The following is a 27,818-nucleotide window of genomic DNA, read 5'->3' on the forward strand; positions in this document are numbered from 1 at the left end:
GATCATGCAATCAATAAAACATTTCTGGATTGCTTCTGTAACATTTTAGGATAGCTTGATCCGAATTGTGTTTTTTTATATCCAGATCAAGCTATTCGTAATTGAACAAGACAATCTGGAAATGTATTTTGAACTGCATGATTCACAATACACCAAATGCTACTGATCATACGATCCAGAATACATTTTTGGATTGCTTGATCCGGATTGTGTTTAGTTCTATCTGAATCAAGCTATCAGTAATAGGAAAAGGCAATCCAAATTATAGATTGTTTTGTCCAATTATGAATAGCTTGATCCGGAGTAATGTAAGTCAATTTGGAAATTTGTTCCAAATTGATTGATCTATAAATTATTGTAATATTAAATATCAGTCAATTCGAAACACATTTTTGGATCGACTTACATTACTCCAGATCATTTGTTCTGTAATTTTATTTAGGAAATTGTTATTTTAAAAAAATATTTAGCAACCTATATTTATAATTTTAATTGATATTTAGAAAAGTATATTTGTTATGATAGGTTAATTGATATGTAGGATATTGTAATTGTTAGGATAGGTTAATTATGTTGACTTTGACTCTAATTATAAATGTTAGAATGTCTCAGACCATCTTCACAATATTCAAACTATCTTTAAAATATGTCAACTCTAACTCTGATTGTTGTATGTTCATCTTATCGTTTATACAGATATGCCACATACAAGAGGTGGTGACCACACCCAACCTATTGCATCTGTATCTAGGCATGGAAGACGTGTAATTGTAGATGAGGAGTAAGAGATTTAAAAAGGTCTCGAAGATGTTGCAGCTGATGATGTTGCACCTGAAGATGTTGTGTTTGGTGATGGACCCAAGGACAAATAAGTTCTCAATGAATATGCTAATCATGTGGCTTGTAAACTTTGGGATAACTTGGTATACCAATAACAAAAATCTAATATTTAATTTTTTTGTCAATTGATTCGTATTTCATAATTAATTATGAAATATAATTTTTGGTAGGATCGTGGAGAGTTAAAGCTAGTAGCACATGGAAGGAAGTTGAGGGATATGGGCCCTCCATAAGTAGATCATGAGAGTGGTGTAAGATTTAGGGTTACTTCCATTGACATAATGTAGTTATGAAACCACTGATGATGTTGCGCTTGGAGATATTGTGTTTGGTGGTGAACCCGAGGACAAATCAGTCCTTACTAAATGTTGATCATGTATGTTGCTTGTAAACTGTGGGATGGCTTGGTACACCAATAACAACAATCTAACAATTAATTTTTGGTTAATTGATCCGTATTTCATAATTAATTATGAAATATAAATCTTTGTAGGATCATGGAGAGTTAAAGCTAGTAGCACATTGAAGGAAGTTGAGGGATTTGGACCCCCTCATAAGGAGATCATGAGAGTGGTACAAAATTTAGGGTTACTTCCATTGACAAAATGTAGTTATGAAACCACTGACAAGAGATTTTTATCTTCTTTTATTGAGAGGTGGCATCACAAGACCAACACCTTTCATTTGACCCTAGGAGAGATAACAATTGCACTTGATGATGTGTCATCATTGGTGCATATTCCTATTGTTGGTGGTTTATATAGTTACCCGCACACGTCTAAAGAGGTGGTTATTGCATTATTAATGGAGCTTTTGGGAGTGGACAAGGAGGATGCATTTTTGGAGACTAAATAGTGTAGAGAGGGACATGTTCACCTATCTTGTTTGCAAGTTGTTTATGTTGATAGGTGTGGGGACAAGCAGTGGGACCAAGCTGCTAGAGCTTACTTGTTGCACTTAGTGGCATGTTCAATTTTTATTGACAAGAGTTGGACATAGACCAATGTGTCATTCTTACATTGTTTTTGTCACCTTGATTAGTATGAGGGATATACATGGGGTGCAATTGCACTTACATATTTGCATGAGCAATTGGGTGATGCAGGTTTTGCAAATACAAAACAACTTGGTGGTTATGCAACTCTATTATAGGTAATTAATTATTACTACTATGGTAACCTTAAACATAGGGAACTTAATACTTGGTAACCTTGTTCAAGTAAGTTCGTCAAATGTTGTATTTCTGTTCTAGAACCTCTTTGAGATGAACAATACGCAATCCTTGCATTATATACTTGTTTTTGTATTTCTTTCACTATGCTCTTTGAATATCAACAAGATATTTCTTGGCTTTATTATACTCTTTGTCATATCAGCAACCATCATCTTTTCTTCATTATTTAATCGGTCAACATACAGATGACCAACCAATGACTTAGATAAATCATGATTATGCGCCCCACAAATTAACTTCGATATTCATCCTTCATCATTCTTTAGTGGTCTTCCTCTCAGCCTAAAGGGACAATCATACTTTCTAGTTCCACTCACAGTGGTTTGCAAGTCTTTTCTGTATCACCTATACTTCTCACCCTTTTCACAGCCCAACACAACAAATGTCTTTTGTCCAGGTTGTCTATTTGATGTATCTGACCTCAAAATGACAACAATAAAACTCATTTCAAATGAAACATCCCGAGCCCATTTCAATAATTCATCTTGAGTAGCAAAAATCTATATACAAAACATACGATATCAATATGTCAATGTATAATATTTTCAATGTATTACAAACAAAAAACAAACACAAAATAATTACCTTTGTAGTTATGAATGCTTCACTACAATCAACAATTTTTCCAATCTCTTGCCAATAATGCATACGAATATCTTCATATATTCTGACGTCATTGTCCATATCAACTTCATCTAACATCTTCCTCACATAATCATCTTCCATATAAACCTTTCAAAAGTAACAAAATTAGGTTATTGAACACAAAATTATCCAGCATATTCAAAATATGATAATAGCCCTAATTTATAATTAGTAACTAAAATTAATTAAAATACCCTAAACCAACCTTTCAGATAAGGCAATCAGGAAGTGAAAAAAAATTAGACTGAATTGACTAATCTGAAAATTCATAACAACTATTATAGATTACCTGATCCAAAAAATAATATAATTTTCGGATCAAGCAATCCAAAATTATTGTTTTAAAGTTCTAGATTAGTTAATTCGCTAGAAACAATAACAAAAGCTGATTTCAGATCAAATAATTTGGAATCGTTATTGCACAATTTTGGATTGATGGAAACGAACTTATTAAGAAATAACAAAAAATCGGATCAACAAATTTGGATATGTATAATAACAAATATGGATTATGGGATCCGAAATTATATTATTTTTTCAGACCCTTTAGTCCAGAATTTTTATTACACAATTTTGGATTTATTGATCCGAGCTTATTAGGAAATAAAAAATTTCAAATCAACAAATCTGAATTTGTATAACAACAAATTTGGATTGTCTGATATGGAATTATGTTATTTTTTTTTGAACCATTTAATCTAGAATTGTTATTACACAATTGCAAATTTGTTGATCCAGACCTATCCTAAAACTTTGTTTTCTTAAAACCATTTCCAGATAAGTCAATTTGATTATAGGTGGAACATCCTAAACTAACACAACAATTATAATCATAACAATTAATAACTCACCTGTGCAAGTGAACCTGGGTAATGAAAATGCTTACATGAAATGAACAAGTGACGAAAACAATGTTTTGGGCATGGAGAAGTGAGGGGGGGGGGGAGGTATGGACAAGTGAGGAAGACAAGATTACTATAGCCATTTTGAAAACTTGGGAGGTGTAGGAAGCAAACAAGTATTTCCAGATAAGTCAATCCGGTTATAGGTGGAATATCCTAAACTAACACAACAAGTATAAAACAAAACAATTAATAACTCACTTGTGCAAGTGAACCTGGGCAACAAAAAATGCTTACATGGAATGAACAAGTGAAGAAAACAATGTTTCAGGCATGGAGAATTAAGGAAGAAAAGGTATGGACAAGTGAGGAAGACAAGGTTACGATTGCCATTTTGAAGAATTGGGAGGTGTAGGAAGCAAACAAACATTTCCAGATAAGTCAATTTGGTTATAGGTGGAACATCCTAAACTAACACAACAAGTATAAACAAAAAAATTAATAACTCACATGTGCAAGTGAACCAGGGCAACAAAAATGCTTACATGAAATGAACAAGTGAAGAAGACAATGTTTCAGGCATGGAGAAGTGAGGAACAGAAGGTATGGACAAGTAAGGAAGATAAGGTTACTATGGTTATTTTGAACATTGGGAGGTGCAGGAAGCAAACAAGCATTTTCAGATAAGTCAATCCGGTTATAGGTGGAACATCTTAAACTAACACAACAAGTATAAAACAAAACAATTAATAACTCACTTGTGTAAGTGAACCTGGGCAACAAAAATGTTTACATGAAATGAACAAGTGAAGAAAACAATGTTTCAGGCATGGAGGATTAAGGAAGAAAAGTTATGGACAAGTGAGGAAGACAAGGTTACGATTGCCATTTTAAAAAATTGGAAGGTGCAGGAAGCAAACAGACATTTCCAGATAAGTCAATCTGATTATAGGTGGAGCACCCCAAACTAACACAACAATTATAAACAAAACAATTAATAACTCACTTGTGCAAATGAACTTGGACAACAAAAATGCTTACACGAAATGAACAAATGAAGAAGACAATGTTTCAGGCATGAAGAAGCGAGGAAGAGAAGGTATGGACAACTAAGGAAGACAATGTTACTATGGCCATTTTGAAAATTAGGAGGTGTAGGAGGCAAACAGGAAAGTGCAAGAAGCATAAGTCATCACAAAATCATACGATTGGGCTTTAGGCCCACCTCATTAGTTTCGAGCATAGGTCTAGGTCTTTAGGGAAACAAGCCATAGAGAAAGGAAAAAGACTTTTGCTATATCCAATTCCTTGTTTTACTAAGTACACTCCCATTAGCTATATCCAATTTCCTATTATTTTGGAATGTACTTTTCGGAACAATGTTTTTTTTTTAACATTCTAAGGTATTTTTCAAAATACAATTTTATTTTTAACATTCTAGAAAATACTTTTTAGAATGTTATTTTTGTGATATTAAATGTAAAAAAATAAATTTAGGTTCTGAAAAGTATTTTCTGGTATTGTTTTGTGTTTTGAAGGGTACTTCCAATAATGTTTAAAAAACATTTAAAAAATTTCAAGCAAAACACCATGTAAAATTCCTATATAAAGGAAAAAAATGTTTAACAGTGAAATAATTAAAATGGAGAAAACATATAATTGATATTAGACATTCAATTTAGTCGATTCTAAGAGACACTTTGTTACAATAACTTGAACATATTTAAGATCTAACCATAGTTGCATATATAAAATGAAACATTAATGATTTTGTGTGAGTGGATAAAAATAAAACAATGGAAAAAAGTAGTTAAAAACATAGACATACTACATTGAAGTTTGGGGGATAAAAAATCCTAACACTACTGCAAAAGACCAAGCTCGGAGATGAATAGAGGGAGACCTGAACAATAAATCGGAGGATGAAGTGATTGAAAGAGAGGAGGATGCATTATTGCTAGAGGAAGTGTGTGAGAAAGAGAAAAAGGTTTAAGTGAAAAATTATTTAAATAATTTGTTTTTTTTAAAAAAAGAATGAAGAGTGTAGTCAATAAAAAAAGGGGAAATGGATGTCGGCATAGCAATAACAAGGAAAAAAAGTAGACTACGCCCTCACTTAAAAAAAATCATGTTTCTAATAATATATAAAAATCTCATATTTTTTTATCAGTTAATTCCCTATTTTTAATAAGTTATTTTTTTTTTCATTTTTCATATAGTCGCATAAATATTTAATGAACTAAATAAATAAAATCATTAAAAACAAACTACATAGAAAAAAAATAAAACAATTTTTTTAAATGAGAATTCAAATTAAAAAAAATCATAATATTTGAAGATACCAAAATCATTAAACATATTTAACATTAAAGCAGAATAAAAAAATTTAACACTATCATTTTATTCCACAATTTTTATATACATCAATTATCAGTTTATTGGACAATTTTATTATTCCAAACAAACACCTCAATCTTAAGAAATTCAGAAAAAAAAAAAAACTCAACCTTAAGAAGGCACATTAAAGTTGCCAATTGCAACGATTTCGTAATTTCAGATGAGATAGTATGTGGGTTCACTTGCTTCATCTTGTCTAAACAGTCAAAAAACATAATACTTGTTAGATGAAGGTAAGTACTTGTTAATCCTTCTTCATCTTCAACAAAGTCTCTTCTCGATCTCGCGAGCATGGCTTTGCGGCTTTTGGTATCGCAGGTATGTTGTTGATTCATGTTCCTCAATCAAACAAGTCCTTTGTCAATTTTTCCCTTGTTTTATTTTTGCTCCCGAAGCCCTAATTGACCTTTTATTGGATTGGCGTATTGATTTTCACACCCTTTTCTCTTTCATCCGCTTTCTAGATTCTCTTTACTTTAATGGATGATGGGTCTAATGGGTTTCTTCTGGTTTGGATTCAGGATAATGAAATTTAAACCTTTCTGCTATTTGGGGTAGGTGGGGGGTGTATAGCAAATTTATGTCTGTGTTTTGAGAGTTTTTAGGAGCAGTGAAGATTGCATCCATATTGATTTCAGCTTGTTGTGGGGTTATATGGTCTTTTGTGTATGGAGTTGTTTGCTTTGTGACTTATGAATGAAGATCCTGTGGATGGTTTGAGTATCATCTTTGAACATCTGTTTTTTTAACTTATTGTTCATCTTTTATTGTTTTGTTAGTGGTAGAGGTTTTGGTAATTTTGATGAGGTCCTAGGTTTAAATCTCACCATTGTACATTTAAAAAACTTATAGAAACAGAGTGTAAGACGACACCATGCAAGGATGAGAACAGGAACTTATGTTCACCAAGCATGTTGTATGTATTATTGATTATGTGGCTGTTTTTCACAATCCTAGCTGACATGAACTTATATGATCTATATTTGGATTTCTTTAATGTTTCTGTTGCTTTTATAATTTATTTTTACAGGTTGCAAGACGACAGATTAAAAGTGTGTTTGCTACAAGCTATTTTTCTGTCAATAAGTTTGGAGATCGTGCAGGTATAAATCCCTTCCTGGACCATGTATTATTCTTACAGTTAACTTAATGTTATATTTGCTTATACAAGAGGCAGATTTTGCTTTTCTTAATGTAGCTTTATCTTTTTCTTAATTATGTTGTTTTGGGAATTAACATTCTAGAATTTGTTGTGTTGTGGAATTCTTTCATTTTTTGTCCCTTTTTTTCCTTCTTGGGAGGTGTGGGTGGGCCAGTTTACTTGTGAACTTATTCAAGCCTTTTTATTCCTTTTCAATATATGTTCAAATTCGTAGTACCTGGATATTATGTCCCATTTGGCACTTGGCTTTATTTTTATTTTTTTTCATTTACTTTTAAAATTCTGTAGGGAATAGGCTTTTGGGTGCCCAAGAGAGATTTCAGTCTAGCTACCTTAGTAGCATAGCTCGTCGAGCACGTGATGCGGATGAAGCCTCTGAAGTTGCATATCTCAAAGAACTTTACCATCAAAATGATCCTGAGGCTGTGATTAGAGTATTTGAAAGCCAGCCATCTCTGCATAATAGTCCCTCAGCTCTATCTGAATATGTAAAAGCATTGGTGAAAGTTGATAGGCTTGATGAAAGTCAATTACTGAAGACACTAAGGAGAGGTGGTTATTTGGATTGAACTGCTCATTTTTGTGATTGATTACCCTATATTTTTCAATGCATGTGATGTGGTCTGTTTGACGTATATTTCTTGCCAATATTATTTAACTGACCTGTTAATCTTATTCATTATTCAATGATTTTTGCTAAGCAAGCAACCATATTTGGTTCTCTTGTGTCTGCTTTCTTTCTGGGGTATTATGTTTCATAGGGGTGTAGAGATGGCCAACTTGTCTCTGCCAAAGTTCACCGGCCAAGCAGTTGTTTTCCTAACTTCAGATTTCATACACTGTTTTAATATTTTGATTCGAAAGCTGGGTTACTTACTAATATGTGAAAAGGAAGTATTTTTTCCTGGCTGTGCGCTAAGGAAACAGTCCCAAGGCATGACTTTATTTCTGTTTCGTTGGGAACTCCTCATTTGCTGACTGCTAGGATTTGATGTTAAAGACTCTTCTAAATGCATTCTGTGTAGTCTCCTCTCCCCCCTCACCGACACATGCACACTCTTTTAAAGGTGTATTTTGATATCTTCTCTCATTTATCTGGAATTCTTGGATGACTTTAATTGTGAGGGAAATCAGTAGGATATTGATATATTATTGAAATAATAGAACTAGTGGGTTATTTTGTCTGTACTTATCTGTTTCTCTCAAGCCAGTAAATAAGTCTTAACGTAAAATAGTATTGTAGTAAATTATTTTGTACTTTTGTTTGCTTTGTGTTGATAATCCATTTGTTTGTTTGTACTGTTAATCTATAATCTTTTCCAGGGATTCTGAAGTTCAATAAAGGTCTTGCACTATTAATCAAATATTCAAATTAATAAAGAATCTTGTTTTTCTCTGTGATGAAATTTTGCATCAGGAATGTGATGCCACTTTTGACCTTTTATGTATTCCTAGGACAAGCATGATCAACTAATACTTGTCCCAAAAGTGATATTAATCTTACTGCATCAGCTATTTGGACATTTATTTCTTTAGCATATTTTTCAGTTTTTAAATTATGATCAGAGGTGATGTGAATTTTCAGGCATGTCCAACTCAGTGAGTGAGGAAGAAACTTTAGCTGGTCTTTCTGCTTTAAGAAATACGAGAAAATCAGAAAAAGACAATACTATTGGAACTGCTAGTAATCCAATCTATATGGTGGCTAGAGACGGCGGGAATATAAAAGATCAGATATGGCGTACACTTAGGTTCATTGCAGTGTCCTTTTTCATGATTTCTGGTGTAGGAGCACTTATTGAAGATAAAGGAATTAGTAAAGGTATTCCTTGTTAGTGTAACCTGTTTGTATTCTTTTTTTATTGAATCTGAATTTAGCAGACATGTTCTTTGGTTTGTTTTTTCATATTTCCCAGGACTTGGTATAAATGAAGAAGTGCAACCTAGCATGGAATCAAGTACAAAATTTAGTGATGTAAAAGGTGTTGATGAGGCAAAGGAAGAGCTGGAAGAAATTGTTCACTACCTTCGAGATCCAAAGGTAGACATGTCTTGCATAAGTTCATACTCTCCCATTGCATACATTTCTAGCACTGTGCACCCTAGCTTGAGCACTTAAACTTGTATTGTATGTGTAGATATAATATACTTTTTAACATTGCAATTTAACCTATATTCATTGGTACATGTCTTGAGCTATTGTAGTCTTGTTGATTACTTCATGTGATTGTTGATTTGATACCACTTAAAGTAATGTAACTGCAACTGTGTGGACTTGGGGATGCAGATGGAAATTCTTAATATGTCATTATCAAGTGACAGGTAAAAAATTAGAGAAACTTGTGAATCAATTGGATCTCTTTCTTTGGATAATAGTCTAAATTCTAAAACTCAAATAACTTGGTTGTAATGCACACTTCTAATGTGTTGCTTTTTATAGAGCTTCTGTGTCACTTTTCAGTAGGTACCTTGGTTCCTTAGCTTTCATACCAAATCTGTTTGTGCTAGAGGCTAGAGCAAACTGGATAACTGGATTTGGGTTTTTACTTCAGGATGATACCTACCAAACATAAAAAAACCACACTTGTTTAACATGTGCTTACTAGTTACTACTTCCATTGGTGGTGGTGAACTGATGATTTCATATGACAATCTAAAACTGGGTGGCATATCCAAGATAATTGCCTAAATGGGCTATTCATTAGTCAGTCCCTGAATTAAGTTTGATTTCTCTTGATGTCACATCCCCTTTCATACTTTTTTGTTACGTTTTTTATTCTTTCCTGACCGCGTATACTGGCTTGTACTTTTCCTTATCATCTTTGTAATTTTATGACTTTTTTCCCTTGTGACAGCGCTTTACTCGTCTTGGTGGTAAGCTTCCGAAAGGAGTTTTACTTGTTGGTCCACCTGGCACTGGGAAAACAATGTTAGCTAGAGCTATTGCTGGAGAGGCTGGGGTTCCATTCTTCTCCTGCAGTGGAAGTGAATTTGAAGAGATGTATGTTGGTGTTGGTGCACGAAGGGTGAGGGATCTTTTTTCTGCTGCAAGGAAGCGAGCACCTGCTATAATATTCATTGATGAGATAGATGCTATTGGAGGAAAACGAAATGCAAAGGACCAAATGTACATGAAGATGACATTAAATCAGTTACTGGTTGAGCTAGATGGATTCAAGCAAAATGAGGGCATAATTGTGATTGGCGCTACTAATTTTCCACAATCATTGGATAAGGCATTGGTGAGACCTGGGCGGTTTGATCGCCATGTTATTGTTCCCAATCCGGATGTAAAAGGAAGACAGCAGATTTTGGAATCACACATGTCAAAGGTATGGTTTTATCCCGTGCAAAGAATGTTATTGAACACTGATTTGAAAAGGATAAAAATAGGATTAAATCACACCAAATTACAGAAGTTTCAGCAATTTCCTTTCTATCTCAGTGTTAAGAAACTCTTATTGAGGGTATCTCTGTCCAGAAAACTACCTAACACATAATTGTCCCATAACACCCCGTCTTCCCTACCTAACTTTAAAGGGGAAGTAGTATATACTTCAGGAAAAATTTCCATTGTTCATATGCAAAATGTAAAGTTATTTACTGTTGTGTGTTGTTCAAACCACACGAAATACTCTTATTTATAATGAATGAGGTTTACAAAATAAGGAAACAAAATAATGGATAATAATGGAAATAATAGCATACTAAACTGCTGTAATTAAAACATATCAATTCATATATTTCACACACAACATAGATTAACTTCCATGCTGCAGTTTACAACTTCAGTTTGACCATTTTGTTTTTCCATGCCAAGTGCCTTGCTTTTCTTTAAAACTCTTCACTGTAGAAATAATTTCTTCCAAGAATTACCGACAAATAATGTATCGTGGTTATCAATGGATTTTGGAACCCTATGAAACTAAAGTACCGAATCACTTCTTTTAGATTAACAAATATGACAGCCACACTTTGTGCAGTATATGGATGTTTTAAGGGAATGATTGAATGAAGTGACCATATAGAAAGTTGATCAACTACTACCAACGCCACATCATAACCCTTAGATTTAAAAATCAAGTGATAAAATCCATAGATATATCCTCCCACACTTTAATTCTTGAGTTGGCATAGGCAAAGGCTCCAATAGACTACTAGCGGACATGATCATATATTTTGTCTTTGACCTAGAAAGTTCAACAACTACTACCAACACCTCATCATAACCCTTAGATTTAAAAAGTCAACTGTCAAGTGATAAAATCCATATAGAGATATTGATAAGAGCCTTGGAGAACTACAGCACAAAAGCTAGCTGTTGTAGTTGGAGAACCCGAGGCCTTTATAAACCCCTCTAGAATCCCATACTTCCAATGTGGGACTCAAGTCCCATACCTTGCTATTGGATCCTAACACTAACACTCAATAGTCAGAACACATTCATCATGACAAATCTTTCTTGAATCTCGACCAAAATTACAGGATTAGAAAAAGCACTTCCACTAGGTTTGATTATACCCTACTTTAGCATAGACTGCACTTACTGTTCTATCTCAATCTTGTGGTGATGAGGGTACCGAAATGGAAGAACACTAACTGGTCCAGCCTTTGGTTGTAAGGTAATTGAGTGCACCAAATTCCTATGTGGTGGCAACCCTTCTAACTCCTTGAAAACTCCAGAAAAGGCTCTAATAATTTAGACAACTTGCTGTCTTGATCTGCAGTTAAGTGATTGATTGCCGCATATGACTGAACTTCAGTAGCCCATAGAAATCATCTAATCTCCCTTGTAGAACTCCCTACAATACTGTTAAAACCTACAGGTTCCCTTTAAACCACACCAGATAACAGAAATTACAGCAATTTCTTGGTTTCTCAAAGCTCAGAAACTCCTAGCTACATGGTTAGTGCTCTCATTATATTGGTGCAAAACATTGCCGTTTTATGCTTCTTTCTTTGGGCTATGATTGGCCATCCATTGGATACTTTTGTGTATGAGCTCACGCCTATTTATTTTGAAGTTTACGTAAGATGGCATTTGTTATATCCATTAAATGTATATATATGATCTTAGAAAATTGTGTGAGCTTCTTGATCAGTGTTACCTACTTGTTTATGCTGGATTTTTGTTGCCAATCAAGTACAGGTTCTGAAGGCTGATGATGTTGATCTAATGATCATTGCCAGAGGAACACCTGGGTTCTCTGGTGCTGACCTTGCAAACTTGATTAACATTGCTGCTATCAAGGCTGCAATGGATGGTGCTAAAGCTGTGAGCATGGCTGATTTAGAGCATGCAAAAGACAAGATCCTGATGGGAAGTGAACGCAAGTCAGCTGTCATATCTGCGGAGTCACGGAAGTTGACTGCTTTCCACGAGGGTGGCCATGCCCTTGTGGCCATCCATACTGATGGGGCCCTCCCTGTTCACAAGGCAACTATAGTTCCCCGTGGAATGGCTCTTGGCATGGTTACTCAATTGCCTGACCAGGACCAGACCAGCGTTTCCCGTAAACAGATGCTTGCTCGGCTTGATGTTTGCATGGGAGGTCGTGTCGCTGAAGAGCTAATTTTCGGAGAGAACGAAGTCACTTCTGGTGCATCCTCAGATCTCAGGCAAGCAACCAGTCTGGCAAGGGAAATGGTTACCAAATATGGCATGGGCAATGAAGTTGGACTAGTCACTCACGATTACAAAGATGATGGTAGGAGCATGAGCTCAGAGACTAGGCTTCTTATTGAGAAAGAGGTGAAGCAATTCCTGGAGAGGGCCTACAACAATGCAAAAACTATTCTGACCACTCACAACAAGGAGCTTCATGCACTTGCAAATGCCCTTCTGGAGCACGAGACACTTTCAGGAACTCAGATAAAGACATTGCTTGCCCAAGTTAGATCTCAGATGCTGCAGCAGCAGCAGCAGCAGCCACCCCAAACAATTGAAGCTCAGAGCAGTTTACAATCCAACACGGTGCCTCCATCATCCAGCAACCCGGCATCTGCTGCTGCCGCTGCTGCTGCCGCCACAGCTGCAGCAACAGCTACTGCTGCCGCCGCCAAGGCTAACAGTGCTCCAGTGGGATCTTAGCAGGACAAGATGCCGGAGATGGGTAGCAAACATAACTTTGTACGGCCAGATTGAAATGTGCTTATAGTATTTTTTTTTTTTCAGGTTTTTTTCACTTGGAGGAACTCAACTCATGCACCTTGGAGTCTAGTTGACATAAAAGTATATACATTTTCGTTTCTCATTGTTTGTAGGGTACAATGATAAATTAAAGAGATTATCAGTTGCCTCCAACTCAATCTGGTACTCTCACTCGATCTTTTTCAGACAATAAATTATAACAAATTACCTTGTTCAATTACCTCTATGATCTCTTTTTTCCTTATCCGTGGTACCAACTGATTCCCCTTTTCTGAAATGGCCTGTAAAGTCAATTTGCTTTGTTTTTTTATTACTTTAAACTATCAAACAAATTAAAATAAAAATTTGTTTTGCCACTACTTTTCTTTAAATGATCTGCTTTCCTAAAGCTAAAAATCAATTATTAGTTTGAATTACACAACATGGAAATTGAAATATTTTCTAAAAGGTTATAGGTTTGAGTTGGTTTGACTTAAGTCAAAATTTTTTACGGAGTTATATATCTGATATTCAAATTGATATAATCAAATTTGTAATTTTGAATTTTGAATCAAACTAATGGTCTAAAATCAACTCAAATTTTCTCCTTTGTTGGATTCGGATTAATCAAGTCAATTGGATCAACTTAGACATGTATTCACTCTTATAAGTTATAACCATAGGTGATAGATACTAATCTCATGATATGATAGATCACTTGTGAATTGTGAGGCAAAAATTAATTATTATTAAATATTTAAATAACTTCATAACATTATTATATTGATAATTATGTACAATAATATTCTTTTACTCTTAACCATTTATGAAGAAAAGTTACTCATATTTAGTTAATCACATTGATGATTACTAATCTCATGACATTATTAAATATACTTGTTAGATAAAGTTAACTTTCATTAGACATTTATTAATCAGCGTGTATAATTATGTTCACTTACTCTTCATCACTCCTAAAACAAAGTTATTCATATTTATACACGTCATTAATCATGTAGTATTGTTTTTTTAACACATATATTGGTATGTATCCTATAACTGTAGTTTTAGTCTTTTTGGAAAAAAAAATAAAAATTAATTGATGTTCTTACTTTTTAATTATATATCAAAATATTTATTTTAATTTTATCATGTAATAGATAATGTTATTTTGTAAAACTTAATAATATATTTATTAAAATTAAAGAAAAAAAACATGAATCATCTATAATATACAAACAAGGCCCAAACACCCATCGCAGTGTCCACGTGTTGTCCATTATGGCCCCCAAATTCCCGCCCAAAAACATTGCTATCAACGTGCATTAATTGTTTTGTGCATTTTCATTTTTTTTTCATTTCCATCATTTCTACCTGTCTTGTGCGTTTCCCTTACTTCTATTTCCAATTATTGTTTTTGTCATTTTGTAATTAAGTGTGGCACCATTATCGATGCATCAATTTTGTTCCTAAGACGTTTGCATTTTTCAAATACGTTTACATTTTGAATTTGTTTCTGAACTGAGTGAACTAGAAGGGTTTTCGTGATACACTCACATTTGCATCCTCTCCATCTTCCATTTTCCTTCTAATTCCCGAGCCCTTCTACCACCACGCAATGACCTCCTTATCCATACGAAATATAATAATAGATACAACAGTTTTTAGTAGTATAAGAAATTTTATATAATAGATACAACAATTTAAGTAGTATAAAAAATTTTATATGAAAGTTTATTCAAAAGTTTGATTTCTTATCAAAGTTTTAGTATAACCTATAACATAATTATTATAAAAATTATTAAATTTATCATATATGATAATTTTGTGATTAAATAACAATATAATTTGTGTCCAATATATCCATTTATTCAATTATAACTGAGAAGGGTAAAATTATCAAAGTTTATAAGTCATTTTTTTAATAATATGTCATCATAATATGTATATGGGATATCATATTTTGTTCAAATGTTTGCTTGGTTAATGTTATTTGCATATATGTGTCGCCCCCTGAGACATGTTGAAAGATTTCTGCATTCCCAATGCATGGACGTGCACCAACAGTTGAATGTCTTTATTTCCACCTTGAAAATCAATAGCCCTAGAAAGAAAGTCAACAAATTGGTTCAATGCTATCTAAGAGTACAATCAAAGAATCAATTTTTACAGCTTGGATGGATTCTAATAAAATGTACCATCATGGACGGGATCTTACTCAATAGGATATGCTGCCAACTCGCACAGAAATTTCCCTTTAATGTCATACCCAATAGGATATATTGTCAACCCATACGGAAATAAGCTCATATACAATGAACTTGCTTATGACAAGGACATTTTGGCCGCTTAATTTAGCAGATGTTATCACTCACTGACAGGTATTTACATCATATTTTAGTTTTTCTTAAAACAATATTCATTCCCAACAATCCATACTACTAATACTTTATGTATACATTACTAAATGCAGATGAGCATGCTTCTATTTTTAATAAGATTATGCATATGATTGCAACTCAATCAGGCGGAGTTTATTTTCTCTATGGATATGGTGGCACTGGCAAGACCTTTGTCTGGAAAACTTTATCATCTACCATACACTCTAATAGCGGCATTGTTTTAACAATGGCTTCAAGTGGGATTCTTTCGATGTTGTTACCCGGGGTAGAACAACACATTCTAGAACAAGTGGGATTGCTTCAATACTGCTACCCAAGCATTCTACAAATATAATATACTACGTTTTTTACTTTACTGTTACCTACACTGCTTTGAACAACACCACTCTAATGCAATTTGATTATGCTGCAATCTCCTATTAACTTCATTTAATACATTTATTTCTTTATGTTGCAGCATAATAAAACCAAGACAAATTTGTCATTACATCACTCCCACTAAAATATATTCATTTAAATTTACCCCTTATTAGGTGCATACTGTTGTATATAGTACCAATGTCGTTCTTACCATTATTAAATCATCAATAACCTTATCCACAAATGTAATCAATTGATTCATCTCTTTTAATTGTGTAGTCTCTCTTTAATTACAACAACATCACACTAATGAGATTCACAACAACAACATTCAACAATCTACCATACAATCATGTTAGTTAAAAATTCATACTTTATTCAATTTTACTTTTTTTCTACAAATACCTCAACATTATCATTATACAAATAAACATCATTATTAAACTTTACACATGTATTAATAATTCTAATTTATCAATATTCAAATATTAGTATTAACCTGTGCATCGGCATGGGCATCTGTCTAGTATTTTAATAAAATTATTCTCTAATAAATACATTCTCATACTTATTTTTGTGATCTATATAAAAAAATCTTAAATATTAGGAAGGAAGATGTATTTGATTAAGTGTAAATAAAGGGGAAGGAAAATATGAGAGATTATACTACTAGTCCCGTTTGCTTCAAAGATTATGCAAAAAAATTGTCTTTAAATTAGGGTTCGTTTTTCACCCACACATCAAATTGAGTATCGCAATTCCTTCTTGCAACCCGCGAGACGGTACGAGATCTTGTTGCTTGACTCGTGACGCTATAATAATAAGATGGCCGATTGTGGTGCTGAAAGCGAAAGGAAAGTTACGATACGAAACAATCATGGCGAAAATCTCGTCGGGATCTTACATAACGCGGCTTCAATTTCGCTTGTTATCGTCTGCCATGGCTTCCAATCTTCCAAGGTGGTAGTTGCTGCTCTTCACATCTTTCATGCCAATAGTAGTTTCCCTTAAATAATAAACTTACTTACGATCAAAATATTTCCAAATAATAATAAGAATAAGAATAAATTTTGCACATAATTTTTCATCACTGTAAATTTAGTGAAACTGGTCGCTTAACATACATGTCAATTTGTGATTGAATGACGGTATAAAAATGCTGAAAGTATACACGTGAACTAAAGGGTCTGAATGGCTTAATTATATGTAGGAAAGGATTCCCATGGTGTACCTTGCCGCTGCTCTGGGAAAAGATGGATTTAGTTCTTTTCGCTTCGACTTTGCAGGAAACGGGTTAGTGAAGGAAAATGAACAATAAAATAAATTATTGCATTACTAATTTATTTAATGAATATGAATATTGGGCCTTTGGCTCTCTAGTGGAACCCGGGTAAGTTTCGGTTCTTTAGACCAGCTATGGACTAATCCTCTGGCTGGAGCTTATTCTAACTTATTTGTTTGTATATGGTTCGTCTTTTCTATTTATTATTCTTTTTAATCTGTACGGTGTCGTGAAGTCTAAGAATACTTAGTGACTTAAGTTTGAAATTTTTGGCATGTTCAAATGAGTATAATCTTGGAGCTTTTTTTTATTGTAAATTAAAAAGAATTGCAATGAATTTGGAGGATAAGGGATCCTCCTTGAATAAAATGCAGCATACTGTTATAGACTAACTCCCCTAAAAGCTTAAGCAGTTAGGTAAAGGTTTATGAATATTAGAATGAATGTATAAAAATAACTGTTACAAACAGTTATTGCAGGACAGTTAGTATAAGCTAACTACTTTTCTTTCACTAACAGAATTATGTTAGTTAGTTGTTAGTTAGTTTGTGATTAGCTTCAAGGTCTAGAGGTTTATAAATACCTCTTTGTAACTGCATTAAAAACTAACTTTTTCAGAATCAATAAAATCAGTTTTTCCCTTTTCTGTTCTCAATGTTTTCTCTTATTCTCTCTTCTCTCAGTTCTCTAACTCTGATATGGTATCAGAGCTTGTTTCTTCGTAAAAGCTCTTCTCTTCAGTTTATCGAGCTGCACCTTCACATCCATGGCTTCCGCATCTCAAGGTTTCAGTTTGCATTCATTTTCAACAACTACAGCAGAGAAATTGGATGATTCCAACTATCTACACTGGCGACAACACGTCGAACCAGTCATTAAATCGCATAAGCTGCAGAGGTTTGTGGTTAATCCAGTCATTCGGCCTCAATTTCTCAGAAAAGATGATCAAATCATGGATCCCGTAAATCCTGAATATGAAGCTTGGGAAGTGCAGGACCAAACGTTGCTTGTTTGGCTTCAATCGACACTCTCGAAGTTTGTCCTTTCTCGCGTGCTAGGCTCGAATCACTCCTATCAGGTATGGGAGAAGATTCAGGAGCATTTCAGCCTTCACACCAAGTCTAGGGCACGACAATTACAGACCGCAATGTGTGCTGTCTCACTCGAAGGGAAAACAATGGATGAGTACCTTCAGAAAATCAAAGGCTACATTGACGAGCTTGCTGGCGTTGGAGTTCTAATACGGCATGAGGAGCATGTCGATGCTATTCTTGAAGGTCTACCTTCGGATTATGCGCCAGTAGTTTCTGTGATTGAAAGCAAGAAACATATTCCATCCATTGCAGAGATTGAGGCTCTGCTTTATGGCCACAAAACTCGCCTTGTTCAGTACAATCGAGACACTCAGATGCTTACACCTCCATCCCTGAATTACACTCAAGGTTATTTGTAGGGAAGCTCATATAAAGGGTAATGATTCTGGTGGCTCTAGAGGAGGTTATGGTAGAAGTAACGGTGGTCGTAATACTTCGTTTGATTGAGGTGGTGGAGGCAGATTTGCTAACTTCCAATGTCAAATCTGCCTCAAGTATGGTCACACTGCTAATGTGTGCCACTTTCTTTCTGATATGAATTTTCAACCTCATAAGTCACTCACCTTTGTTGATCCAACATCCAACTACACTCCAACCAATTCCTTATTTGATTGCCTCGGGTAGGACCTCAAACACTTGGGTTAATCCTAATTCTAAACCAGTTACTCAGTCCTCCAGCCAGCCTAGTGTGATGCTTACCAATTTGACACCTCAGGGTAATTGTCAAGCTAGCTCAACATGGATTCCAGATTCTGGAGCTAGTTTTCATGTAACTGATGAATCGCAGCATATCAAACAGTTGTCACATTTTGATGGACCTGACCAAATCTTTATAGGAAATGGTGAAGGTTTGAGTATTTCCAACATTGGTTCTTCATCATTTTTGTCTCCTAATGACTCTCATATTACTTTCAAACTTAATAAGCTATTACATGTTCCTTCCATTTCGAAACTTTTGCTGAGTGTCAATCAGCTTGCTAAAGATAATGTTGTTTTCTTTGAATTTCACCCTCACTTATGCCTTATCAAATCACAGGGGACCAATAAAGTACTCCTTCAAGGTGCTGTGGGTGTTGATGGTCTCTATTCTTTTTATAACATCAAACTCCAGGATCACAGACCTCAGCTGTTAACAACAACATCTTCTATTGCTAATAAAGAGTCTACTGTTACATCTAGTTCTGGTTTTTCATCTCTTAGCACTGTTAGCCATTGGCATGCTAGGTTAGGACACCCTAATAGTCATGTACTAAAACTTGTTCTTGATCAGTGTAACATTTCATCATCTAATAAAGTGATTTCAGATTTTTGTGCCTCTTGTTGTGTGGAAAAATCTCATAGGCTGTCTTCCCATGCTTCCACTTCAGTTTATTCTCCTTTAGAACTTGTCTTTACAGATTTATGAGGGCCTTCTCATTTAACCTCCTACTCTGGTTTCAAATATTATGTATCATTTATTGATTCCTTTTCATGATATACTTGGATATTTCCTATTAAAACCAAAGCTGAAACTGTGTCTGTTTTCCAAACTTTCAAGTTATCAGTTGAACTTCAACTTAACACTAAAATAAAAAGTGTTCAATCTGATTAGGGTGGTGAATATAGACCCTTCTCTGCTTTATTAGCTTCCTATGGCATTTCGCATAGGTTAATCTGCCAACACTCATCATCAAAATGGTGTAGTTGAAAGGAAGCATAGGCATATAGTTGATCTAGGACTCACATTACTTCATCATGCAACTCTACCTCTACAGTTTTAGGATTATGCTTTTGTCACTGCCGTCTATTTGATTAATAGGTTACACACTGCATCACTCAACTTTGCTATTCCATTTGTCACTCTTTTTAACAAAGAGCCTGATTTTCACTTTCTTAAAACATTTGGTTGTGCATGCTTTCCTCTGTTGAAACCCTATCATACTCACAAACTAGATTTCAGGTCTCAAGAGTGTGGGGGTACTCCTCTTCACATAAAGGCTACAAATGTCTGTCTTCAACTGGTAGAATTTATATTTCTAAGGATGTTTTGTTTAATGAGTTGAGGTTTCCATATTTAGATCTGTTTCCTCTTCCTCCAGTTCAACACAGAATATTACTTCCTATTTCAGCCTCAATCCTGACCTATCTCCTCCCATTTCAGCCTCTACACCTTCACTTTCCCAAATACCTTCCTCCAATTCCCTTTCAGCTCCCTCTGTTCCTCCTGGTTTCTCTACTACTGCCTTAAATCAAACCTCATCTGAATCCACCTCCCCTCATCTTCAATCATCCAATATAGTGTCATCTAGTGAATCTATATCAACTGCACCCTCTCCCACTCATCCTCAATCATCAAATCTCATAGTGAATCTGTGTCTGCATCAACTCTAATTCCCATTAACACTCATCCTATGCAAACTAGGTCTAAATCTGGAATACACAATCATAGGCTACATCCTTCATTATTTCTTACTCATTCTGAACCTAAAAGTGTAAAGCAGGCCCTGGAAAGTTCAGAATGGTTTGCAGCTATGCAAGAGGAGTATAATGCTCTAATGAGAAACAGAACTTGGGATTTAGTTCCATTACCAGCTAGTAGACAAGCTATTGGATGCAAGTGGGTCTTTAGAATAAAAGAAAATGCTGATGGTTCAATCAATAGGGACAAAGCTAGACTAGTTGCTAAGGGATTTCATCTAGTTCATGGCTTTGACTTTCATGAAACATTTTCTCCTGTGGTAAAACCAGTTACAATTAGAGTAGTTCTAACTCTTGCTCTCTCACAAGGCTGGGACTTATTTCAGCTTGATGTCAACAATGCATTTCTAAATGGATTACTTGAGGAGACTGTCTATATGACTCAACCTGCAGGTTTTGAAGTTGAAGGAAAATCCTTTGTTTGTAAACTTAACAAGGCTCTCTATGGGTTAAAGCAAGCTCCAAGGCAGTGGTTTGACAGGTTAAGGTCAACACTAATACAGATTGGGTTTGTAGGAAGCAAGTGTGATCCCTCTTTGTTCATTTATACACATCAACAGCACACTGTCTACATTCTAGTTCATGTAGATGATATCATCATCACACAAAGTTCTAACTCTCTCATTCAACAGTTAACTTCAAAATTGAATACAACCTTTTCTCTCAAACAGCTAGGTCACTTAGACTATTTATTGGGGCTGGAGATTAAGCATCTCCCTAATAGGTCTATTTTGATGTCTCAAAGCAAGTATATTAGAGATCTGCTTCATAAATTCAAATGGTTGAGGCACACTCTATCTCTACTCTTATGGTTACAAACTGCAAATTGTCCAAACATGGAGCTGATCTATTTCATGATCCAACTCTCTATAGGTCAGAAGTGGGTGCCCTGCAGTATGCTACCCTTACTAGACCTGAGATTAGTTATGCTGTTAATAAGGTTTGTTAATATATGGCTAATCCATTGGATTCTCATTGGGTTGTGGTCAAAAGGATATTAAGATATCTCAAGGGTACTATATTTCATGGTTTATTCATTCAACCTGGTTCTATTTCAAAACCTATGGCACGCTATGCTTTTTGTGATGCTGATTGGGCATCAGATATTGGTGACAGACGTTCCACATCAGGAGCAGCTATCTTTCTTGGCTCAAACTTGATATCCTAGTGATCCAGGAAGCAGAAAGTCACAGCAAGGTCCAGCACTGAAGTTGAATATCGATGCTTGGCCCAAACATCTACTGAATTAACCTGGATTCGAACCCTTCTAATAGAATTACATGTTTCTTTTCAAACTCCTATGATTTACTGTGATAATCAAAGTGCAGTGTCCATAGCTCACAATCCAGTGTTCCACAGTAGAACAAAGCATATGAAAATTGATGTCTTTTTTGTAAGAGAACAAGTTTTGGCCAAACAACTCTCAGTTGTGCATCTTCCTGCCTTAGATCAATGGGCAGATGTCTTAACCAAGCCACTTTCCTCAACAAGATTTGAAGTACTAAGGGACAAACTCAATGTGAAGCATTTTTCTGTACAAAAACCTTCCCCTTGAGTTTGTGGGGGGGTATTAGAATGAATGTATAAAAATAACTGTTTGTAACAGTTATTGCAGGATAGTTAGGACAGTTAGTATAAGCTAACTACTTTTCTTTCACTAACAGAATTCTGTTAGTTAGTTGTTAGTTAGTTTGTGATTAGCTTCAAGGTCTAGAGGTTTATAAATACCTCCTTTGTAACTGCATTAAAAACTAACTTTTTCAGAACCAATAATATCAGTTTTTCCCTTTTTTGTTCTCAATGTTTTCTCTTATTCTCTCAGTTCTCTCAGTTCTCTAATAATGAATGGCTCAATTAGTTATTACATCTCTAGCAAACACAAACAACAGAGACAAAAAGAAATCTTCAATGGAACTGAGCTGCCCAATCTCTCAACAAATATATGTACTGGTTGATTCAAATTGCAAAGGGAGTAAAAGGAGGGTGGGGAGAGGTGGGATTTTGGTCCTCTAAATTCTAATATTCTTTTGTCTCCTCAATTTTCTCCAACCAAACAATATGTTAGAGAAAATGTCTTAAATCATCACATGCTTGCTAAATAGAATCTAAATGGCCAATCTTATCCCAAATCAAATGCTGTGTCAAAGAAACCTCCTTGAAGATACAAATGTTCTGCTACTGACAAATGCACCAAATAATAGCATAAATTGCACTTTGCCATAATATTCTGTTTTTATGTTCTATTACACAAACAATATACTGTCTTCCATTTTTGGCTTTATTTTTTCTAAGATAAACAGGTTGAAATTTATGAAGCCATATTCAAAAGGGACCAGTCTATTATAAACATGAATGTAAAAGTGATTTTACTTTGTAGGTAACCAAATGGTGTACGTACTGTTCTAATACTCAAGAAAAATAGTTATTGAATTGTAATTATGTTTTCTAACAACTCATATCATTGTCTTCTAGGGAAAGTGAAGGTTCATTTCAGTATGGTAACTACTACAGAGAGGTTGAAGATCTGCGAGCTGTAGTTCAACACTTCCGTGAGCAGAAATACGTAATTACAGCAATTGTTGGTCACAGTAAAGGTCAGACTACAATTATCTTTATTATATGTAACTGAAGTTATTTGTGGACTGAACAGACAACATGTGTGCAATTCTTCAGTGGCAGTTTGAAATTGTTTTCTCTTCTGCCCAATGTAACAGATTTGTTTAGATAATTTTTAATCAATTATTCTGTAATTAAGGTTATTAATATTGTCAGAAGTATTTTATTTTGAGTGCATAGAATAGAGGTAAGACAGCAGGCCTTACAGAATAAATATAATTATCTCAAGTTAATTTTTTGAAACTGTGTTTGCTGAGAAGATCTATGGAAAATGCAAAGAGAGCAAGGTTTAAATCTATATTTGGTTTTTCATTTCTGTGGAGAAAGCATATGATGACATTGTTCAGGTGGTAATATGATTTTCTTTTAATCATAAACAGTGTTGATATATCTTGAATGTTGAGTGTTTAATGTTACAAAGAAGAAGTTATAGAAGGAAAATATTTATTAGAGTTCGGTGTAGCTTTGATCAATCGGTAAGATGAAGGGAATTGTCCAATAAATGGTTAGGAGATATATGATATAAAGGTGAAAATGTTTGATAAAGATTAGACAGTAGTGAGTATAAAAAATGGAGTGAGCTCACATTGGTTAAACTGAAGATATAGTTGTACAGTTTTAGTGGAGAATTTAATCTTCCATAGGGTTTGATGGTAAACTGAAACTTAAGTTCTCTGTGAATGTAATAGAGTTTTCTTATATAAGTCTTTCACAATACTCAATTCCTCTTGTAAATCACTGACTAGTATGGTTTCTGCAGGGGGTAATGTGGTGCTCTTATATGCCTCAAAATATAAGGATATTCATATTGTTGTCAATATATCTGGCCGGTTCAATCTTGCGAGAGGCATGGAAGGTCGTTTGGACAAAAATTTTATACAAAGGATCAAACAAGATGGATATATAGATGTTAAAAATAAAAGAGGTGAGCAACAAAATGTGAATAACCTTTCTATTTGTCTATCATTTGTGGTTTTTAATCAACATGGGCTTGGCTAATTTTTTTCATGCTTTGTTCTTTTGTTGCCACAAACAGAGTTTATGTTAAAAATGAAAGTGATATATTAGATGTGTGACTGCTCTTGTGAATTGTGATTCTAAAAATCTCGTTTTTGCATTGAATTGCATCTCTTCATTAATGTGTTGCATTATGTTCCATGGTTATCACTTATCAGCCTTTCTGGTTTCCATATGATGTTGCATCATAGTGGCTACCAAAAAGCTACTAAAAACATGGGCCAGCACTTGTATTTTAATTGTTGTCACTTTACTTAAAACAGTCTAATTCACATGTTCTTTTTCTTTTGATAGGGAAGATTATGTACCGTGTTACTGAAGACAGTTTGATGGACCGTCTATCTACTATAACCCATCTTGCCTGCCTATTGATTCCCCAAGGTTGCAGGTACAGTTTGTTATTGTATTTAATAACAGGCATCATTGAAAATTTAGCAAAATCAGTTGCTTCATGTTTAACTGTTACCACTTACCACTGCTAGTCACTTCATCAATGTTGATACAGTGTGTTGACAATTCATGGATCCATGGATGAAATTGTACCTGCAGAAGATGCTGTAGAGTTCACTAAGTTCATATCTAATCATGAATTGTGCTTCATAGAAGGAGCTGATCATGAATATACTTCTCATCAAGATGAGTTGACCAGCTTAGTTTTGGAATTCATCAAGATTCATATTGACAAAGACAAAGATACATCAAAGCAGACACGATTTAGAAGAGTACATAAATCTATTCATTCCCGATTCTAGTTTGTGCAAATATATGCAGATCCAGTATTTCTTTTGAAACCATCTTTCTTACAAATAAAGACAGCCTTGATAAGTAGATCACCAAGAAAGATGGACAAACCTCCCATTTCCAACATGCCAAGCGCCCACCCGACAGCCAATAATTAGCATTTGTCAGAGTTAAAGAATATTGACAAATGCTACCCAAGTTTCTCATTATTGGACCTCAATAGATACACATCTGACAAGTATTGTTGCATCATCATAGCCACATGCTGGGTTGTCAATCTGAAATTAAACTCTCTTCACTGCTGTTAAATGTTTATGCTCTTGCAGTTACTACAGATGAGTGATGAAATGAATAATTAGACATGACAAGCATGAACCTGGCTCATCTAGTGCATATGATATATGAAGCACCGCTGATTGAATGTTGGTTATTACAGTTGAGTGGCCACGGCTAGCAAGTAATTAGTTAAAGGGCATCTATCAAAACAATTGGTCTTGGAGGTTGACTACTACGTTTGTAATTACAAATTACAAACTACAAACTACATACTGCCGTGTACAAATTTACTTATGGCCATAACATTATGTACATTTCCTCTATGTCCACCATAATTCTTTCCTCATCATTACCTCTATATTCTTTTGGGATAATCATGAACACAACCCAATATCATATTTCAGAATTGAGTTCAGAAAAGACTGAGAGTGCGACTATGGTCCAGGTTCAAACTTGCTTTTGGTATGCTTCTTCTGCTCAATCCCACTATTAGGAAAGAGACTAGGAAATGGACGGGGAGTTAGGGACACTTTAGCGCTCCACTTTGGTCAGTGGTCACCAAAAGAAATTAGCCTCTGTACTTTTGATCTAATAATAATTACATCAAAATTTTCTTTCCATGTTCATTTTTTACATCAAATTGGTTTGTTACTATTTTATGTTATGATCTTCCAAAAGGATCATTTTGATGGGTGTGTTCTTTTTTAAGTTCTTATTGACAGACATCTTTTGTTACGTCGAAGTTTTGTATTTGTACCCTCCCTATTTTTCCTTCATATTACTCTTCCAAAATAATCCAATTCTACATTTCTTTCCTTTTCATTTGATTCCGTGTAACTTAAAATATTCAGTCTGAGTGTGTGGGAGTTCGGTTGTGGAAGAAAAGGGAAAAATGGACAAGTTTTAATAAATATTTCCTAAATTTTTTTTATAAAAAAAAGTGTTTTTAATTTTATTTTTAAATGCAAAAGCTTATTTTATTATAAGGCCATGAAATGTGGCCCCATCACAAAAATTACATTAGATATAGACTCTTATAAAATATACCTAGAAGTAGGAGTGTGAATGTGAACCCAAACCCAGTGAGTCAATTTGGCTCAGTATGAGTCAGATCGGATTGGATTCAAACAAATAAAAATTTAATAATATGTGTAGAAAATGAATTTGGTCCACTTAATCAACGGGTTCGAGCTGGTTGGCCTATCAATTCACTTATATTTAAAATAAATAGATAATATATCTAATAATGTATTCCCTAAAAAAAATTCTAATAATGTATGTTTTCTTGATAATTTTGTATTTTTAATTTTAAGACTATAATGTTGTTGAATTATGACTAATGTTTAGATTTAAGACTGATGTTTTAAGACTTTTGAATAATATTTTATGTATTTGAGAATTGAGACCTTGGAATGATTATTTTCATGGATATATTAACTACTTGAATGGTTAATTGGTTATTTAAGACATTTGGTTGAAAAATGTCACTTTTATATTAAAAAAAACATATCAAAATGTTTTTAATTTTTTAAAATATTATTGTTTTGGATCTTTTCTTACTATGCAAAATTTGGTGATCCAATACTCCAATTTGTGGTGGGCCAAATTAGGTTGGTACTTTTTTGTTTCATTTAAAAGTGAGTCGAGCTGACTCGACCTGTTTAAGTCTCAACCTGTGGTGGGCCAACCTGTGTGGGTTGAGTTGACCCGTTTTGACATCCTTACCTAGAAGTTAGGTTTATTTAAAGTTAAGGTATAATTAGGGTCACAACTCAATCAAATAAAAATAGAAAAATCCAACTTCTAACTCTAGGTTGAATGCACCCGGACCATGGTTGAATCTGATTTTTATAGTTGGCTTTCTAGAGTCTATCACACCCATTGCAATTACCACAGTCAAGCGATGGTGCTCTCTTGTTGCGAAATTTGTTATTTTTCATTTTTCTTTCAATGTAGTTACTTGTAAACTCTCTTTTATTTAATTTAAGCTTTAACAAAGTTCCTACAAAACACGAGCAAAGCTCAAAATAGAAAATCTAAAATAAACTAAGTTTTTAATCAAAACTTAAAAAAATTGAACATAGGCAAAGTCCAAAAGCATAAGAAATATTTCATAATTACCCCTAAGATACCATAAAATGTAGGTAGAGATGTCAATTATCATATAAATTCAAATTCTTTTTCTTATTTTCTAAAGACAGGTAGATATTAAAGGGTTTATAAGAATTCATGAATTCTTCTCAACCAACTAAATTAAATCTTTTTGATTTTTTATATAAATATTATATTATTTGCTTAATTAAAAATATAAGTCTTTTTTTCC

The 27,818-nt window shown here is 34.2% G+C and overlaps 1 protein-coding gene across 2 annotated transcripts; it reads left to right on the forward strand.

Moving 5' to 3' along the window:
* The first annotated feature begins 6,097 nt into the window (after nt 1-6,097).
* Nucleotides 6,098-13,491, forward strand: LOC114391822 (ATP-dependent zinc metalloprotease FTSH 4, mitochondrial-like). 2 transcript variants are annotated; one of them, XM_028352803.1, is made up of 7 exons: nt 6,098-6,276; nt 6,989-7,061; nt 7,409-7,672; nt 8,706-8,942; nt 9,037-9,161; nt 9,976-10,452; nt 12,270-13,491. In XM_028352803.1, the coding sequence occupies exons 1-7, from the start codon at nt 6,250-6,252 to the stop codon at nt 13,209-13,211; spliced, it is 2,145 nt and encodes a 714-aa protein (XP_028208604.1). In that variant the 5' UTR covers nt 6,098-6,249; the 3' UTR covers nt 13,212-13,491. The 2 variants fall into 2 exon arrangements, with proteins under 2 accessions (XP_028208604.1, XP_028208605.1); XM_028352804.1 differs by lacking the exons at nt 6,098-6,276; nt 6,989-7,061; nt 7,409-7,672 and adding an exon at nt 7,734-8,187 and having other exon boundaries at nt 12,270-13,211.
* Nucleotides 13,492-27,818: the final 14,327 nt, after the last annotated feature.

This window comes from Glycine soja, chromosome 17, assembly GCF_004193775.1.
Source record: "Glycine soja cultivar W05 chromosome 17, ASM419377v2, whole genome shotgun sequence".
Taxonomy (NCBI): domain Eukaryota; kingdom Viridiplantae; phylum Streptophyta; class Magnoliopsida; order Fabales; family Fabaceae; genus Glycine; species Glycine soja.

Excerpts from the sequence above, each read along its gene's own strand:
- LOC114391822 (XM_028352803.1), top strand. The coding sequence starts at position 6,250 with ATGGCTTTGCGGCTTTTGGTATCGCAG. Across the intron at positions 6,277-6,988 it reads TGCGGCTTTTGGTATCGCAG|GTTGCAAGACGACAGATTAA; the intron begins GTATGTTGTTGA and ends TTATTTTTACAG. Across the intron at positions 7,673-8,705 it reads ACTGAAGACACTAAGGAGAG|GCATGTCCAACTCAGTGAGT; the intron begins GTGGTTATTTGG and ends GTGAATTTTCAG.